At 40.1% G+C, this 17098-nt stretch overlaps 2 protein-coding genes across 8 annotated transcripts in view; one reads left to right on the forward strand and one right to left on the reverse strand.

The window, feature by feature from the left end:
• Positions 1–17098, forward strand: part of RAB3GAP1 (RAB3 GTPase activating protein catalytic subunit 1) — a 49772-nt gene that overhangs the window by 3102 nt on the left and 29572 nt on the right. For 4 of the 7 annotated variants that reach the window (XR_005227407.2, XR_005227408.2, XM_037912849.2 and 1 more), the window contains exons 4-8: positions 1093–1137; positions 3080–3212; positions 12601–12679; positions 14622–14741; positions 16375–16540. Coding sequence is in view for 5 of the 7 variants with exons in the window: in XM_037912849.2 (XP_037768777.1) it covers positions 1093–1137; positions 3080–3212; positions 12601–12679; positions 14622–14741; positions 16375–16540 (543 nt within the window). In the remaining 2 variants the exon portion in view is untranslated. The remainder of the gene's footprint in view (positions 1–1092; positions 1138–3079; positions 3213–12600; positions 12680–14621; positions 14742–16374; positions 16541–17098) is intronic. The other 3 variants (XM_037912851.2, XM_037912852.2, XM_043525053.1) reach the window with 2 other exon arrangements.
• ZRANB3 (zinc finger RANBP2-type containing 3) overlaps positions 1879–17098 on the reverse strand; it is a 184756-nt gene continuing 169536 nt past the window's right edge. The window contains exon 22 of the mRNA XM_043525050.1: positions 1879–2154. Within this exon, the coding sequence (XP_043380985.1) occupies positions 2145–2154 (10 nt within the window). The 3' untranslated portion in view covers positions 1879–2144. The remainder of the gene's footprint in view (positions 2155–17098) is intronic.

The raw sequence follows: 17098 nt of genomic DNA on the forward strand, positions 1-17098 counted from the left end.
TCAGAGTGGGAGAGGCATTGTCCAGGTTCCCATTCGAGTTCTCAAGGATCTGTGTTTTCCCTTCACTCCATGGCACTTAACCTTTATGATGCACGGATAAAAGTCTCACATGACTCCTCAGAGCTAGTCAATATTTGTCCGTATTTCATTACAGAGGATGCAGTTGTGGCTCAGGCACTCCACTCCCTCAAAGTCTAAAAAATACTTAGGGTATGTCTACAAAAATAGCGGCACAGCTGAGAGCTCTCCCATTGGCATAATAAAACAACCTCAGTGAATGGCAGAAGCTATGTCAGTAAGGGAAGCTCTCCTGCCAACATAGCGCTGTGCACATGAGTGCTTATATTGGTGTAACTTGTGTCACTCAGATGGGTGGTTTATTCACACCCCTGAGCGACATAAGTTATGCCAACATAGGCTGTAGTGTAGACACTGCCATAGTCTTTGCAGCCTTCCTTCTCTGAGCCTAGTATACCAGACAGGAAACTACCCAGATATCTTGCATAGCAATGCAGAGAAATTCTTCTGTACTGGGTGGGCTGGCAGCTACATTTTCAAAGGGAGTTTTATGAAACTAAATTTGGTGTTCAGGACAGTGTTTTTCAGGGTTAAAACTTGGTTATCTAGTCAAATACTTTCAATCTTAACTATTAATATATTCCTACACCTTAAGGTTGAACTTGTCTCTTGAGTTGTGTAGTCCAATAGTCTAGTGATAGGAGCCCTATAACAAGTAAGAGGATGGTGCAAATCAAGGAATCCTCTAAATAACTTTGTTTAAGCATTACTATATAGAAAAGTAGAATTGTTGTTAATCATACATATGCAGTGTTACTTAGTGATATTTACAGTCAGCGTTATGCAGATATATTTTAAACAGTGGTCTAACTACTGTTTCTTCATCTGAAACTTGATTGGTGTTTGTTTTTCATACACAGAACTATTTACAGTTCTCTGAAGAATAGAATTGTGTAATTACTGAGGTCAGATTCAAGATGAATATTAGAAACAGAAAAGTATTTCACACCAAATATTGGAACCAAGCAGTATACAGTAGACATAATCTCCTAAAGGAGCTGTTTTGTCTTTCAGCACAGCACTGGTGAACACTCTGAAATCTGTGATTTTGTTGGAGAGGTATACAAATGCCTTTGAATTGCCAGATAATTCTATAGGCTGTTTATTTAGAATAACCAGACCTTTGAAATGAACATGCTTGATCATAGCAAGATTTGTTTTAATATTTTAACTTTGTAAAGCGTTTTGGGACTCCTTTTTTTATTAATCTATGTAAAATACGTATTGTCCACACCAGAAAGATTAATTCTGTAGGTAATACTTGCAATATACTTTATTGCTGATCTAAATGCCCTCTAAGCTGTGTGGCCACGCATCAGGCAATCAAGGGCTGCACAGGCTGGTAGAGGTGCCTTTCCCCCAGCCCCGGAGTGGCTGTGGCTGGGGAGAGGGCTGGAGGGAGTCCTCTTTTCCTGGCGCAGTCCCGGGGCAGCCTGCGCCCCTGTTATGCTATACAAAGCATATGGGATCTTTTATAAGAGAGAAGGCAAATACGCCATATTTATTAAAAATACAACAGTTAGCATATGCTTTTCGGTCACACAAACACATGCACACAAGTCCTGCATATGGTCTTTATAGTTACCAGTCTGTAGTAGCTCAAGACAATCTAAAAGCCAATTAGATGGAGCACAAGTGAGAAGCTAGGCTCTGTCGGTCGCGATCCGATGCTCCACAGGACTGAACCCAGAGTTCCATGGCAAAACACCCCATCTTTATAGTTGTAAATTCCCATTTGAGTCCATGCATTTTGCAATGTCATCCTGTAATCATTAGTCCTTAAGTGGTGTTAATCTTGGGGTTTTCTGCTGTTATCATTTGATGGTTATTGTCGGGCTTCCCATCATTATCTCCTATTTGTTGTCTCGTCTTCGGGGGGTGCCTGCCTCACCTCTGAGGTCGTCAATGCTGCTAACATGTTTAGCCTCAGATACAATGGGTATTTTCTGATGTTCTCCTGGTATTTCCAAGTCTCTCACTTTTTCTTGACCATCTGGACATTTGTGATAGCTTTCATATCTTATCTTTTCCTGATGCATGCATTCCTCATTTACACAAAAAGTCTCTCACAGAAACCTTCAGAGGTATACAGAATACGTTGTAAATTAAGTCTTGCTAAATCTTATAACTAAAACAGTTCACATTGGGGCTTCAGGCCCTCAACATTTCTCTAATCTGTTTATTATAGACACAATACAAAATCCTGTCATTTACTTACTAAACCTTAAAACAAAGAAATATATATTTAACTAGAGTGCCTAATTTGTAATACATATAGGAAACCATAGTAGACATTATATCTTAACCTAAAACAAAAGGGTGACCATAATCAGTCATAAGGATTGTTCTGGTCTGTCCCAGCCTTAACATCAGTACAGACACTGGCAGTCTGTCAGATGCATTCCTACCAGTGTCCCAGAGGGTCATTCCTTTCTGCTATTCAAAAAGGGTGGCTGGTAAAATGAAATCAAGACATACATTAGTACTTCTATTCTTATAGTACAATTATAAAATCCTGCTCCTACACCCCAAACTCCGCATTCCTAGCCTCACTGCAGAGCCCGCAGCCCCGTCCGGAGCCCTTACTCCCCCACACACCCCAACCCTCTGCCCCAGCCCTGGGCCTCCTCCTGCACTCCAAACCTCTCATCCCCAGCCCCACTCCAGAGCCTGCATCCCCAGCCAGAACCCTAACCGCCCACACCTCAACCCTCTGCCCCGTCCCTGAGTCCCCTCCCACGCTCCAAGCCCCTCCTCCCCAGCCCCACCCCAGAGCCCGCACCTGCAGCCAGAGCCCTCTCTCCCCCCATACTCCAACCCTCTGCTCCAGCCTTGGGCCTCCTCCCACACTCCGAACCCCTCAGCCCCACCCCACATCACCTCCATATTGATGCACATAAAATTCATTCCACACATGGATGTAAAAAGTGGGAACATTGTTGTTGAAGGTTAACCTAAATCTCCATGACCGAATAATATCGAATCCCTTTTCAATATACAGGGTGTATACACCACTGGAATATGGGAGGAGAAATCAGATGAAATTTCATTTGCTGACTTCAGATTCTCCATTACTCATCATTATCTTGTGCAAGAAGCCAGTGACAAAGATGGGAAAGAGGAGTTGGTAGAAGGTAACTGATTGTTCTTTTAATTGGTATAGGTATATGGTAGATGGCATTCAGAAATTACTCTTCACTGTATCATGATAATGTACTGTGAAATTTGCAGCACATTAATTTGACTTGTCTAGAAACGTCAGAGGTCTGCAGATTATGCTCTCAAACCACAAGGTGCATGTCTGTTTGTTCAAAATATTTTGCAAACTATAGTTTCCATGTAGTATTGTTAGTTCGTTCTCCCCAAAGGACTTGAGTTGTTAGGTTATAAATTGAAAGGTCCTTAAAGTTCAGCTGTCTGGCTGTTATCTTGGTATAAAAGGCAAAAATAGCAAGTGTTACAGTTTTAATAAAACTTGTGGATGTTCGGAACAGTGTTGATCCCTCTCTTCTTAATATTTCTGGGAGGAAACCTGAATCTTATGTCCAGTTGGGTCTTTTTAAATCTAATGTAAATACTGAATGTTAGCATTTTGCGTTAGTGAAACATTGTAGTAGTGATGAAAGAATATATTGTAGCCTAACAAACATACCAAAGCTTTATAATGGTATGCTTTGTTCACTATAACATTTACTCTTTGACACGTTAACAAATGCTGAAGCAGAATTAAAGCTGACAAACCTACATTGTTTAATTATTTCATTATGAAAAGGATGTGAATGTATGTAATTGCAGTGTTTCCAACTACACTGTCCTCTAAAGGTTTCTCATCCCTATGTAAACCTTAAAATCAAAGTACAGTAAATTTAGCTCCTCCCCATTTACCCACCAACTCTGAAATACGTGCCTCAGAATTTGAAACTATCAAGAACAAGTAAATTTTCAGTCTCATTATATTAACATCTCAAAGCCCCTGAAGACTTCTCTTCTTTTTCAGACATGCAGATGATAGCCAGTATATGCTTGCATTATTTGATTGGCAATGTCCTTGCATGGACGGTCCCTGTTCCAGCTCTCTTTCTGATATATCTTGACTAATGATTAGGAATGGCCATAGCAGGAGCATCTACTATTATGGTGATTTCCTTAATGATGTGTTTCAAAACTGTTACAGATTAAGGCAAGAAATATTTTTTTCCAAAATATTTGGTAGCTATGCCTTCTCAGTAGAAGAAAGAATGGATTTGTTTCTTAAGAAAGTCCCTTTTAATTAAAAGTTAGTTAGTGCTAATGAATGCGCTAGACTGACAGCTGTGAAGGTTGAGATGAGGTATGATGGAGCTGTTGAGTGATGCCATTACAGTACAAACAGGGATAAACAGTGACACCATCAACACGTTAACATGATCACTTTGAAATATTTGCATTAGTTTCTGTTAGTTTAATGACCCTTTCTTACTATTTCAGAACATAAAGTTGGATTTCTCTGTGACCTTAAAGCATCACAATGACAATCTAAAGGGTGACAATCTAATAATAATTTTGTACAGATATTGAAACGTGATAGCACTGGTGACATTTCTAGTCAACGTTATCACCATCTTGTTCATCATTATGATCTCTGTTGAGGGTGCATGGGTTACCCAATTCTTAATTGTCTTGGCATGTACACAGTTCTCTGCAGGGAAGATTGTTTTGACTACTGACACAGTTGATTGTGCAGTGACCGCTACTGGTACAGGCACAAATAAGGTCTTGTAGAAGCTCAGATGCTGTTGGGTCCTTGAAGAATACAGGAAGTAGTTCATCACCCCCATTTTTCCATCCATGTTGCAGTGGTATTCCATTATCTGTTTTACCTGTGTATGAAGACATCCAAATCTTTGTTTGCCAAAGTGCTTTTCTGACATGCTCTTCAAAACTATCCTCACATGGTGGGAGTTTGGCCAATGACTTGTGACGGCTAGATTGAAGTGCAAGCAATTCAGGTCTCTGTGGATCTCCTCTTCTTTCTCGCTGTCGTCATACAGCTCTGCTACCACCACCTTTGCTGCAGAAATTGTGGCTTGGCCATCACACTCTGCAAATTTGTCAAGGTCTCTGAAGTGATAAGCTCCGTTTGTTTTGACAGCTCTAAACACAGATGCTTTTTTTCCCCTTGTACCAAGTAGGGATGATAGTGTCATATCCTGTTAATGCGTGTACAGCACAAAGTATGCTGCAAAAGTCAGGAGTGTGTCACAGATTGCATGTACAGGTATGAAGCATGGTGCCTAATTCCAGTCCATATGTTAAATGTGTTCAATTTTTAGAAAGTAGCGAAGAGCAAGGACCAAAACATCTGTATCAGGTGACCTATTCACTATGGTTCTTTTAAGATCACAAAACTCAAAAGCCATGTTGGCACATTTCGCATGCAGAAGCATCCTTGTATCTGTTTCTTTTTGAGTACTATACGAGTCCTTGGGCTTCCTCAGCATTTCGATTGGTGATGACTTTGCTACTTCATCTTTGGAAAAGCCTCCAGCAAGGAGGAGTGTTTGTGTTGGGTGTGCCCCTACGCTCTCGGGTTCATTTTGACCCATATATTCAGAGGAATTGTAAAAGTGACTGCTTATTGGATGCCACATTTAGAAACTTTTCCATTGAGGCATAGGACGTCCACCAATCATTTGATATTTCTTCATCCAATCTTAGATCCTGTCTGGTGCTGTTTCTCTGCAGTTTTCACAGAGCTACTGTTGTCATATATGTCAGAAACTTTGATTACAGAATTAGCTTTATCAAATCCCTTTAGGGCCTGCCTCATGAACTCAGCAACCAATTAATCAAATGTGTGGAATTTGTCTCCAGACATCATTTGTATGACAGCCATAGTATCTCTGATATACATGATGGTTTCTTTGTCTCATGCTGTCATAAATATAAAGGGAAGGGTAACCACCTTTCTGTATACAGAACTATAAAATCCCTCCTGGCCAGAGGCAAAATCCCTTCACCTCTAAAGGATTAAGAAGCTAAGATAACCTTGCTGGCACCTGATCAAAATGACCAATGAGGAGACAAGATACTTTCAAAGCTGGAGGAGGGGTGGGGGAAACAAATGGTCTGTCTGTCTGTGTGATTCTTTTGCTGGGACCAGGTCAGGAATGCTCTTCAGAACTTCTGTTAAGTTGGTAAGTAATCTAGCTAGAAATGTGTTAGATTTCCTTTTGTTTAAATGGCTGGTAAATAAGCTGAGCTCAATGGAATGTATATTCCTGTTTTGTCTCTTTTTGTAACTTAAGGTTTTGCCTAGAGGGATTCTTTATGTTTTGAATCTGATTACTCTGTAAGGTATTTACCATCCTGATTTTACAGAGGTGATTCTTTTACTTTTTCTTTAATTAAAATTCTTCTTTTAAGACCATGATTGCTTTTTCATTGTTCTTAAGATCCAAGGGTTTGGGTCTGTGTTCATCTATGCAAATTGGTGACTATTTTTATCAGGCCTTCCCCAGGAAAGGGCGTGTAAGGGCTTGGGGGGATATTTTGGGGGGAAGATGTCTCCAAGTGGGCTCTTCCCCTGTTGTTTGTTTAACACGCTTGGTAGTGGCAGCATAGGGTTCAAGGACAAGGCACAGTTTGTACCTTGAGGAAGTTTTTAACCTAAGCTGGTAAGAATAAGCTTAGGGGGTCTTTCATGCGGGTCCCCACATCTTTACCCTAGAGTTCAGAGTGGGGAAGGAACCTTGACACATGCGCTTAGGTCATGAATCCTTTCAGCTAGAGCTTCCAGATGATGCCCTAATTCAGCTTTGTCTGTTCTTCTCATTGTTCCATCAGCATGGAAGAGGGACATAGGCCCAGGTCCTGTTGGGTGACTAAGAACATCATCTCTGCATCTAGTTAAGGACAGGGGCTCTGTGGAAGCCAGTTTCTGGACTTGTAGCTGCTCTGATTGTCCATCCCTTGTCAGATATTTGTTCGTTTTGGCCATATCAGCAAATGTTTTGATGCCAGATTTCTTGATGGGGCTGAAGAAGCTATGTGTCCCATTAGAATCAAGTACACCTCTCACAAATCTTTCCATTTGTTCTTCACCAACATCTACTATTTTCAGTGGAGACTGGTACATCTGATGTTACATGCAGTCCAGTGGATATGTTGATAAGCGCCCGTGGATATGATTCAGGGTAAATGGGATTGTCTTAGTGCTGATGACATAATTGTCAAGAGCACTAACTGCACTGAAAAGGGACGAAGAGCATGAGGCAAGGACTTGTTTGTGGACTTTGTCTTCACCACTTCTTGTTAGGTCACGTCTTTCTCTCACAGTATTTGCATATTCACAATATGAAGCTGTGTATTGTCACCTCTAACATTAATACTGGCCTTTGTATAAATTCTGAATTGAAAAACTACTTTCTAGAATATTTCAGAGGCTGGTACTGCGTGCATAGACAACTATACATGAAAACATTCTACCAGAGAGGCAAAGTGGATGAAGTTATTTCTTGACCAACTTCTGTTGGTAAAAGTGACAAGATTTTGAGCTCCACAGAGCCCTTCTTCTGGTCTGAGAAAGGTAAACAGTGTCACAGCTAAATACAACAGATTGTTTAGCATAAGGAGTTAACACATGTTGCAAGAAACCATTCAAAATGAAGCGGGCAATTAACACCTCTGCAGTCATAGGACAAAGAAGAATAAGGCCTTTTCTACACTACAACGTTTTGTCGGCAAAAGCTGCCTTTTGCTGACAAAACGGGAGGTGTACATACTACAAAGCTACTTTTGGTGGCAAAACTCTGCTGTTTCGCCAACAAAACAAAACCACTTCAACAAGAAGCATAAAGCTTTTTGCTGCAAAATTAAAGTGTCAGAGCATCAGTGTAGACACTGCTGTTCGTTTTGTCGACATAGCTGGCTTCCACCTGTATCCCACAATACCTGCGGTGACTACTCTACTCACTGTTTTGATTTCTGCTGCCCTGCAGGCATACGCCCCTCCCCTTTCAAAGCTTCCCTTTCTGGGAAGCTGGCAGCTGAGTGTGTTTCTCCCTTTGGGGAGCAAAGAGCAAATAATTAACATGGAATGCTCCTGTTCGGCTCTGCACTAGGAACACAGTGGTGCTGCTGCAGGCAGACTGCTGCTGCTGGTGGGGGTTGCTTTTGGGTGTATGACTGATGTGCTGCTTTGACATTCCTCAGCAGAGAGAGCTCACAGAGCAGTGCAGGATGCTGCTCCCAGCAGCTGAGGCGGTTGTGGGAGAACTGGGAAAGAATCACAGACCGCAGGCAGAGTGGGCTGCTTCGGGAGAGACTGCTGCGCTGAGCAGAGATGGGGGCTGAAGTGGTGGGGAGGGTCTCCCCCTGCTTCAGGATAGGTCGGTCAGCCTGCTGTTCCCCCCTCCCCCCCCCCCGCCTTTCAGTTGAAAAAGCATCTGACAGTCTACTAGGATGCCCCTGGAATGATGGGATTGACAAACCTGCATCATGTGACACTTTACCTGCCCCATGAGACATTGCAAACCCTTACGAAAGCACCCTGCAGCCAGTTGCACAGTGGGATAGCTATGCACAGTGCACTGCTCTCTGTGTCGATACAAGACTTGTTAGTGTGGATGCACTTTCCCGACACAAGGATCTAATGTGGAGATGCAACAGCGGTTTTAATTAAAGGGGCATAACTTTTCCGACAAAACTTTGTAGTGTAGACAAGTGGGTTACAGGTTGTAACGAGACATAAAAGCAATGTCTCTGTTGAGCATGATCTTTGGTGTCTAGCAGAATTATGAATTTAAGCTCCTGTACTTGTCTTTTTAACACGTTGTTGTGTAGGTTTCCTTTGAGGACGAGGTCTGAGAGCTCATATTGGAAGTTGTCATTTTGTGAAAAGTGTTCATCCACAGGTGGTAGGGTTTTTTTGTCTTACGGTTTTTCTGTGTGAGCTCATTAGAAAGTGTAGTGATTGTCTAGTTTCACCCACCTAGTTGTTGGGGCATTTGATGCACCGGATGAGATCACACCCCATCACAATATGTGGTGTTAGGGCCCATGGATCATGAAAGGTATGCTGCGGGGTACTGATTGTTGTAGCAGTGGAGATATGGCTGCAAGTTTTGCATATGTTGTTTTGGCAAGGTCTGGTGCCATTTTGAGTTGGTTTGTCCTGGTCTGTGGGGAGCTTGCTTCTGATGATGATCTTGGTGAAGCTGGGGGGTTGTTTGAAGGTCAGAAGAGAGTGTTTTGGAAAGATTTTTTGTCACTTTTTTTTTTGTGGAAATTCTTCCTCAAGGTGGCGCATGAAGAGATTGGCATAAAGGAGAGCCATCCTAGTACCCACGGCTGTTCCCATGTTTTGGAAAAGCGTGTGTTTGTTTAAATGTAAGTTTTTTATGGATATGTGAGGATGAAATGGATGAGTTTGATGTGTTTGGATCGGATATCTGACTGTACGTTGTTTTCTACATATGAGGTAGGTAGGTGATGTCTTCGTGGTGAGGGATGGTGATGTATAGCAATGGTTCTCAAACTTTTGTACTGGTGACCCCTTTCACATAGCTAACCTCTGAGTGCGACCTCCCCCCCCCTTATAAATTAAAAACACTTTTAAATATATTTAACACCATTATAAATGCTGGATGCAAAGTGAGGCTTGGGGTAGAGGCTGACAGCTTGTGACTCCCATGTAATAGCTTTGCGACCCCCTGGGGAGTCCCGACCCCCCAGTTTAAGAACCCCTGGTATATAAGGAGTTGGTAAGGATGTTATGAGAGAGGTGGTTGATGATGTGGAAGCTGGTTGTGTCCAGGAGGAAACTTGCCCTTTGTGTGGTGAATGGTGTGAGGACGATTTCTGAGAGTCCTGATATTCCTTAAGTGAGAGTTCTATGGCCAGGTATGATGGGTCTGCCTGGGTTTGTGTATTTTGGGAAGCATGTAGGAGGTCCCTTAGGTGAGTTTGTCCCTTAGGTGAGTTTATGGGGGATGAGGTTTGGAGTTGTTTAGGGAAGGCTGTGAATATGTTGAGTTCTTTATAGTTGGTGGTGTCAGAGTTGTTGGTTGGCCTCGATGTGGTTAGTTACCATGGTTGAGGATTCTGATGGTACACCCTTTGTCTGCTGGTTTGATCACTGTTGGGTGGTTGGATTTCAGAAACTGTGTAGCTGACCTTTTTGGCAGTGAAGGGATTGTGGTGGATGCAATGCTTAAGGATTTCACAGGTGATTTCCCCCCCCCCCACCTCCACCCTCTACCCCCACCCCTTCAAAAGCAATCAGTGTAATGATCAAGTATGTGGTTTCATGGGTTGGTGGGTATCCAATCTGATTGTTTTTTTTTCTTATGACTGTTGGTGGGGTCATGGTAGTTGTGGTTGGTGTTGTCTTTGTTGTGAAATAACTCACTGGGGCAGAGTCAGCAAAATAATTCTTCTAGTTGTTCATATGTTAGTATGGTATCAGGTTTGGTGGTGGGGCAGAAGTGCAGTCCCTGGGAGAGTAGTTTTGATAAGCTGATGATACTGGGGAGTAGTGTACTGTCCATGTGGTGGGTCCTCCCAGGAGTGGGTAATGGGTTCTCCCAGAAGTGGTATTTTGTGGAGGAGGAGTTGATTCCACTCTTTGTTTTCGTGTTAGTTGTTTTGGATTTCTTGTGTGATTGCCAAGTAGGTTTCTTGAGTTCCACCCCACACCCCTTCCAGGGTGGGAGCATGTGGTGATTTCTTGTTTGAGGTGGTCCCTTTTGGAGTACATGAACTGCAGGAGATGGTTCCTCTTCTTTTTTTTTTTTTTTTTTTTGGGAAGTCTTTCTGCAGAATGCTGTCTCCTTATAACAGTCTGTAACATATTAATTCTCCTTTGTCCCATGACTGCAGAGATGTTAATTGCCCATTTTGTTTTGAAGTTCAACATGTGTTATGTTAACTCCTCATGCTTAACAATTTGTTCCATTTATTTAGCTGTGACACTCTGATTATCTTTCTCAGACCTGAAGATCAGCTCTGTGGATCTCAAAAGCTTATTTCTTTCACCGACAGGAATTGGTCCAATTAAAGATATTATCTCACTCACATTATCTCTCTTGTATCCTGGGACCAGCATAGCTACAACAACATTGCTTGCAATCTTCTACCAGGAAGAGTAGATGCTACATTGTATGTAAAAAAGCTTACAAATGGAAAAGCCTTACTTTTAGGAATTCACCTACATTTATATCTAGTCACTTTACAGCACAAACTGTGGGCATGCCATCTGCTGATGCACAAACTTCAGTGTGAGACTGATCTGGTCAGCAAATTTTGATTGAAAATACAGAAAACTATTATCACTTCTGAGATACTTTAGCAATTAAAAATATGTGATATGAAAATATTTCATGTAAATATATTACAAAATGTTAATATTTGCCATATACTAAACAGCTTCACCATTTTTGGAAAAAAATACTTGTCCATGCGAATCTAATACAAATCTTTTAATGCATTGTTGTTTGGTAGCTTTGACCAATAAACACCACATTAAAGTGTTGAAATTAACTTAAACAGTAAATACTGTTGTCATAGTCACATTGCAGTGTTTTTGGAACTGTGCAAAAAAAGACACTTTTCCACTTTGGGTACCATTGTTTCACCTTGCCTACAGGCCTTATGGCACCACTTGACAGCTGCACATTATACCTCATCTAAATGTACATAAAATAAGCTTTCAAATGATTATATGGTGTATGTAGGGTGGGTACATTAAACTCCAAAAACATGGGCCTTTTTGGACAACTGCCTCACAGCTCCAAGGAACACATACCATTGAGTAGTAACAGTGCAGAGTTGAATGCAGTGAGCTGAACTTTTTTTTTTTTTTTTTGTTGAGCATTATTTTCAAGGTCATTGTCAGGGTAACACCACCTAGATTCTGTGGTGATTAGTGCTGGTCTATTTAAAATACATTGATTAATGGGGCCCAAAGTATTGCCTACTTTCAGAAACTTAAGGTTCCACTGTTCTGCCTTCTTGTAAGTCTTTCCTTGGATTTTTTAAAGGAACAAATTGTATTAAACAAACCTTAAAACCTAACATTCCTCTGGCCTTGGACACCCAAAAGGCAATAAATAGACTTTTTGCACATATCTCTTTTTACATGAAAGTATCATGTAGCATGGACAGCTACCTGCAGGAGGTCCTGTGGCTGTGAATGATGGATCCCAGAAATATGTTGGTTACAGTATAGGGCCTCAAAGAGGGAGGAAAAACATGAAAGCAGTAAAAACAGGAAGGCAAGCTCTAGGTCCTTAGTAGGGATATGAAGTTTTTATTACTATACTAGGAACTAAATTGCAGTGTGAAAAAAACATAGAGGTAAAATTGATTTTACTGGAGAAAAGTTTTCTGTTCCAAAGATTCTGTTCTAATATAATGAACCTCAAAGACTTCTTTGAAGAATAAATTCAGTTAGAGAAAATTCTCTTTACTTTCACACACAACAGATTTCCGCTTGACATAGTAAAAATATACCGACACTTAATTTATCAAATTGTTTCACAGATGCCCTTCCGTTATCTATGCAAGACTTGTTGTGCACGAACAATGATTTTCCTCCTAGAGCCCATTGTCTTGTGAGATGGTATGTATGCATTCTTTAGTCTGTTTTCTTCTATATTACAAGTAACATTTAAACATATATCATAATTAAGGCCCTACCAAATTCATGGTCCATTTTGGTCAATTTCATGGTCATAAGATTTTTAAAATAGTAAATTTCATGATTTCGGCTATTAAACCTGAAATTTCATGGTATTGTAATTTTAGGTGTCCTGACCCATAAAGGAGGTAGGGGTGTGTGTGTGTGTGGTAGGGGGATTGCAAGGTTATTGTATGGAGGATTGCGGTACTGCTACCCTTACCTTTGTGCTGCTGGTGGAGCTCGGCAGTTGGAGAGCGGCGGCTGCTGACTGGGAGCCTAGCTCTGAAGGTAGAGATGCTGCCAGCAGTGGCGCAGAGGTAAGGATGTCATGGTATGGTATTGCCACCCTTACTTCTGTGCTGCTGCTAACAGGACGCTGACTTCTGAGCTGCGTGCCTGGCTAAACAGCCGCAGATCTGAAGGCAGTGCAGAAGTAAGGGTAGCAATACTGTGACCCCTCCCCCCCTCCCCGCCATAATAACCATGTGACACCCCCCTGCCCCAAACTCCCTTTTGGGTCAGGCCCCTCAATTTGAGAAATGCTGGTCTCCCCTGTGAAATCTGTATAGTATCAGGGTAAAAAAAGCACACACAAGACCAGATTTCATGGTCTGTGATGTGTTTTTCATGGCCGTGAATTTGGTAGGGCCCTAATAATAATTTGATTTTCAGTGATCAGATTGGGTATTCATTCAGCATTCATTGTGTCAAGATTTGAGCCTTACAAAAATAAGCATCACTCAGTATTTGGAACATTTAGCTAATTTAAAATGAGCTAATGATTTAAATTAAAACGAAAGCAAAACGCTTTCAGTGTTTAAAATCTTCAAATGACACTTAGTGGAATGTGTACTAAAATTCAAGATGATTAAATACATTTCAGACTGAAGTCTTTCAAGTATTAGTTTCTTTCATATCAGAGCAAGACATAAAATAAAACTTTAAGATGTATTTTTGTCATTCATAATTTTTTGTTATGTTTGTACTACAGTTAAATAGACATTGTGTTCCTTTCGGTTTCTTCACTCTGTTCTGCAGTGAAGTAGAACTAGTGCTATCACAAGTCTATTTGTGGCCAGAGTATGATGTTACAAACTCAGGATTATGTCTTGGCTGCAGACTTGGGTAGAAGGAGAATGGCTTTATTTAATTCCAGATCACTTAAAGAATGGAAGTGGAAAACAAAGTTATTGTCAAATAAATTGCTCTTTGCATAAATGTTGTGTTTATTTACCTTCACAAGAAAGTAATATAGCCTTATGCAAGCTTTTATATGTGACACTAGGACTAAATGAAAAGCACAGCGATCTCTGCCAGAGTGAATAATACATGCTGTCTTCTTCTTTTTTTTTTTTTTGCTGGCTGAATTTCAGGGTGGAGTACATCACTGCACATGTTGCAGGGTACTTATCAGTTGTCTCTAATGTATCTTTTATTTAGAGCAGTGGTTCTCAACCTATTTACCATTGTGGGCCGCATTCAATACTACCTGTATGGCCCTGAGGATGTCACATGGGCTGCAGCTCTGTGCTGATTGGGCTGCAGGTTGAGAACCACTGATTTAGAATGTAAGTAATGACATATAATATGCTTTGGTACGCTAAGTGTGAAAGTGGTTATATAAGAAGAAGAAGTTTTAATGTGTAACTTTTAAAATATTTGAAAAATGAACTGAAAATCCGAAATGCACTTTAATAGTTGGGCTTTTTTTCAGGCCTCTTAAATATTTAAATCCGTGCTAATTAATTGCCACTGAATTACTACCACAATGTGCACTAGTCAAGTAAATTGGTGACAGCTGTACTCTAGTCTACCTAGGACTGCCTCAAGAATATGCAATTATTTGTCACATGTAACTTACTACAAAGGTTACCTTTTTTAGGTATGGCTTACGGGAATTTGTGGTTATTGCTCCAGCAGCAAATAATGATGCAGTTCTTAGTGAATCCAAATGTAACCTTCTTCTGAGTTCAGTTTCGATTGCATTGGGGAACACTGGTTGGTAAGTGAAGTGCTAAATGATTACATATCCAGATATTACTTTCATTATAATTTGGAAGATGCTTTATAATAAGGAAAATTGAATTGATAGTAATAACATATACTGTAGACTGTTTGATACTGCCACAGAAAGAAACAAAAAATTGTCTCAGTGGAAACTTGGCCTAACCTTAATAGCACAGGATTCTTTCAAAGATAATTAACATTTTAATGCACTGAACCATATGTATGACTTCTGTTCCTTAGGCTTTCTTGTTTAATATAAAAAAACATAAGAGTAATTAATTGGTCTGCAAGTCATGATTTTCATAGAAATATAGGGCTGGGAGGGACCTTGTAAGGTCATCTAGTCCAGCTGTGTGTGCTGAGGCAGGACCAGGTATACCTACACCATTCCTGACAAGTGTTTGTCCAACCTGTTCTTAAAAACTTCCAATGATAGGGATTCCAGAACCTCCCTGGGTAATCAGTTCTAGTACGTAGCTATTCTTATAAGGCTTTTTCCTAATATCTAATCTAAATCTCCCTTGCTATAGATTAAGCTCTTGTCCTTTGTTCAGTGCACAGAGACAACGATTGATCACTGTCCTCTTTTTAACAGCCTTTTAACATATCTGAAAACTCTTGTGAGGTCGTCCTCCTGTCGCCTTTTTCTCATGACTAAATATACCAATTTTTTTATTTTTTTTATTTTTATAACCTTTCCTCATAGGTCTGGTTTTCTAAACCTCTTATTTTTCTGGCTGTCCTCCAAATTCTCTCCAGTTTATCCACATCTTAATGTGTGACACCCAAAACTGGACACACTTTCAACTGTGGCCTCACCAGTGCTGAGTACAGTGGGACAGTTATGTTCTATGTCCTTGATAGGGCACTCCTGTTAATACATCGTAGATTGATGTTAGCCTTTTTGTAACTACATCATATTGTTTGCTCTTTGTTTATGATTCACTATAATCCCCAGATCTTCTTCAGTAGTACTACTGCCTAGGCAGTTATTCCCCTTTTTGTATTTGATTTTTTCTTCCTAAGCATAGTACTTTATTTAATGTTGTTGATGTCAGACCAGTTCTCCAATGTGTCAAGGTCATTTTGAATTCTAATCCTGTCCTGCAAATTACTTGCAACCAATCTCAGCTTTGTGTCATTTTCAGATTGTATAAGTATACTCTCCACTTTATTATCCAAGTAAATAATGAAGCTGAATTTTCTCAGTATTTAATATAAATTTAATAAAAATTTAGTTTATAAAATTATAAATGTTTGTTCACAAATCTGATGGCATAAATCTTCTAAAGCTCGTGAAAATATTCTTATCCTTCCTTAAATCTCCCCAAATCAGAATTTAAGACAAAGTGCTTAGTAAAATGTTACTTATGACATTGCAGATTTGATGACATTACTACAGTTTGATGTACATTCCACTTAACTGTGTTAATGAAAGTTGTATTTTATGACCTACTTTTTAACTTGACCATTTTTAATTTAAACCCAAGTACCAGTACATGGTGGTGGTTTTCTTTATATCTCTCTGTAGAATTGTCTGAAATTGCTTTGAAATACATACTATTAAATAGTTCTGAGGATGTTAGAACAGTGAACATTTTTTAATCTACTGCTTCAATATTTTGCAGTCAGGTACCATTGTTTGTACAAATACATCATAAATGGCGAAGAATGTATGTTGGAGAATGTCAGGGCCCTGGAGTTCGAACTGACTTTGAAATGGTTCATCTTCGTAAAGTGCCAAATCAATATACTCATTTATCAGGCCTACTGGACATCTTCAAATCCAAGATAGTAAGTATGTTTGTACTAGAAATCATGCCGTTTAACCAAGTGAAATGTAGGCTCTTTTAAAATCAGCTATTTAAAAAAAAACTTAAGGTAATGTAATCATTAAAGGGGAAGAAAAAGGGCCTATGCTTTAATCAACATTGTCTGCCTGTTTTCCTTTTAGTTTAATTAAAAGCTCTATTGTCCTTTTAAAAATAAAGAACAGTCCTACTAAATTGCTAATGTGTGAGTACTGTTTTGAATAATTTTTTCATTAGTTCTTTACTTTCTAATACTATGCCAATTCTGTAGCCTCGTGAGTGACACAAATTTTTTTTTCTTCTTAGAGTGCTCAAAATTTACTAAGCACTTCACAGATATGTGGTCCCTGCCTTCAAAAAATTATACTCTAAATTTGACATCCCATTAGTGAGGGAGAGCGTGGGGGGCCGGGGGGGGGGAGGGAGGAGGAGAGATGAAGGGCACCATGACAAGAATAAGGTCACATCATTACTGTAGTAAGGTAGAGACACATCTTGATGGGATTTTTTAGTGCCTTTCTTTCCCCCAGCTCTCCTCATA

Source organism: Chelonia mydas, chromosome 11, assembly GCF_015237465.2.
Source record: "Chelonia mydas isolate rCheMyd1 chromosome 11, rCheMyd1.pri.v2, whole genome shotgun sequence".
NCBI lineage: Eukaryota > Metazoa > Chordata > Testudines > Cheloniidae > Chelonia > Chelonia mydas.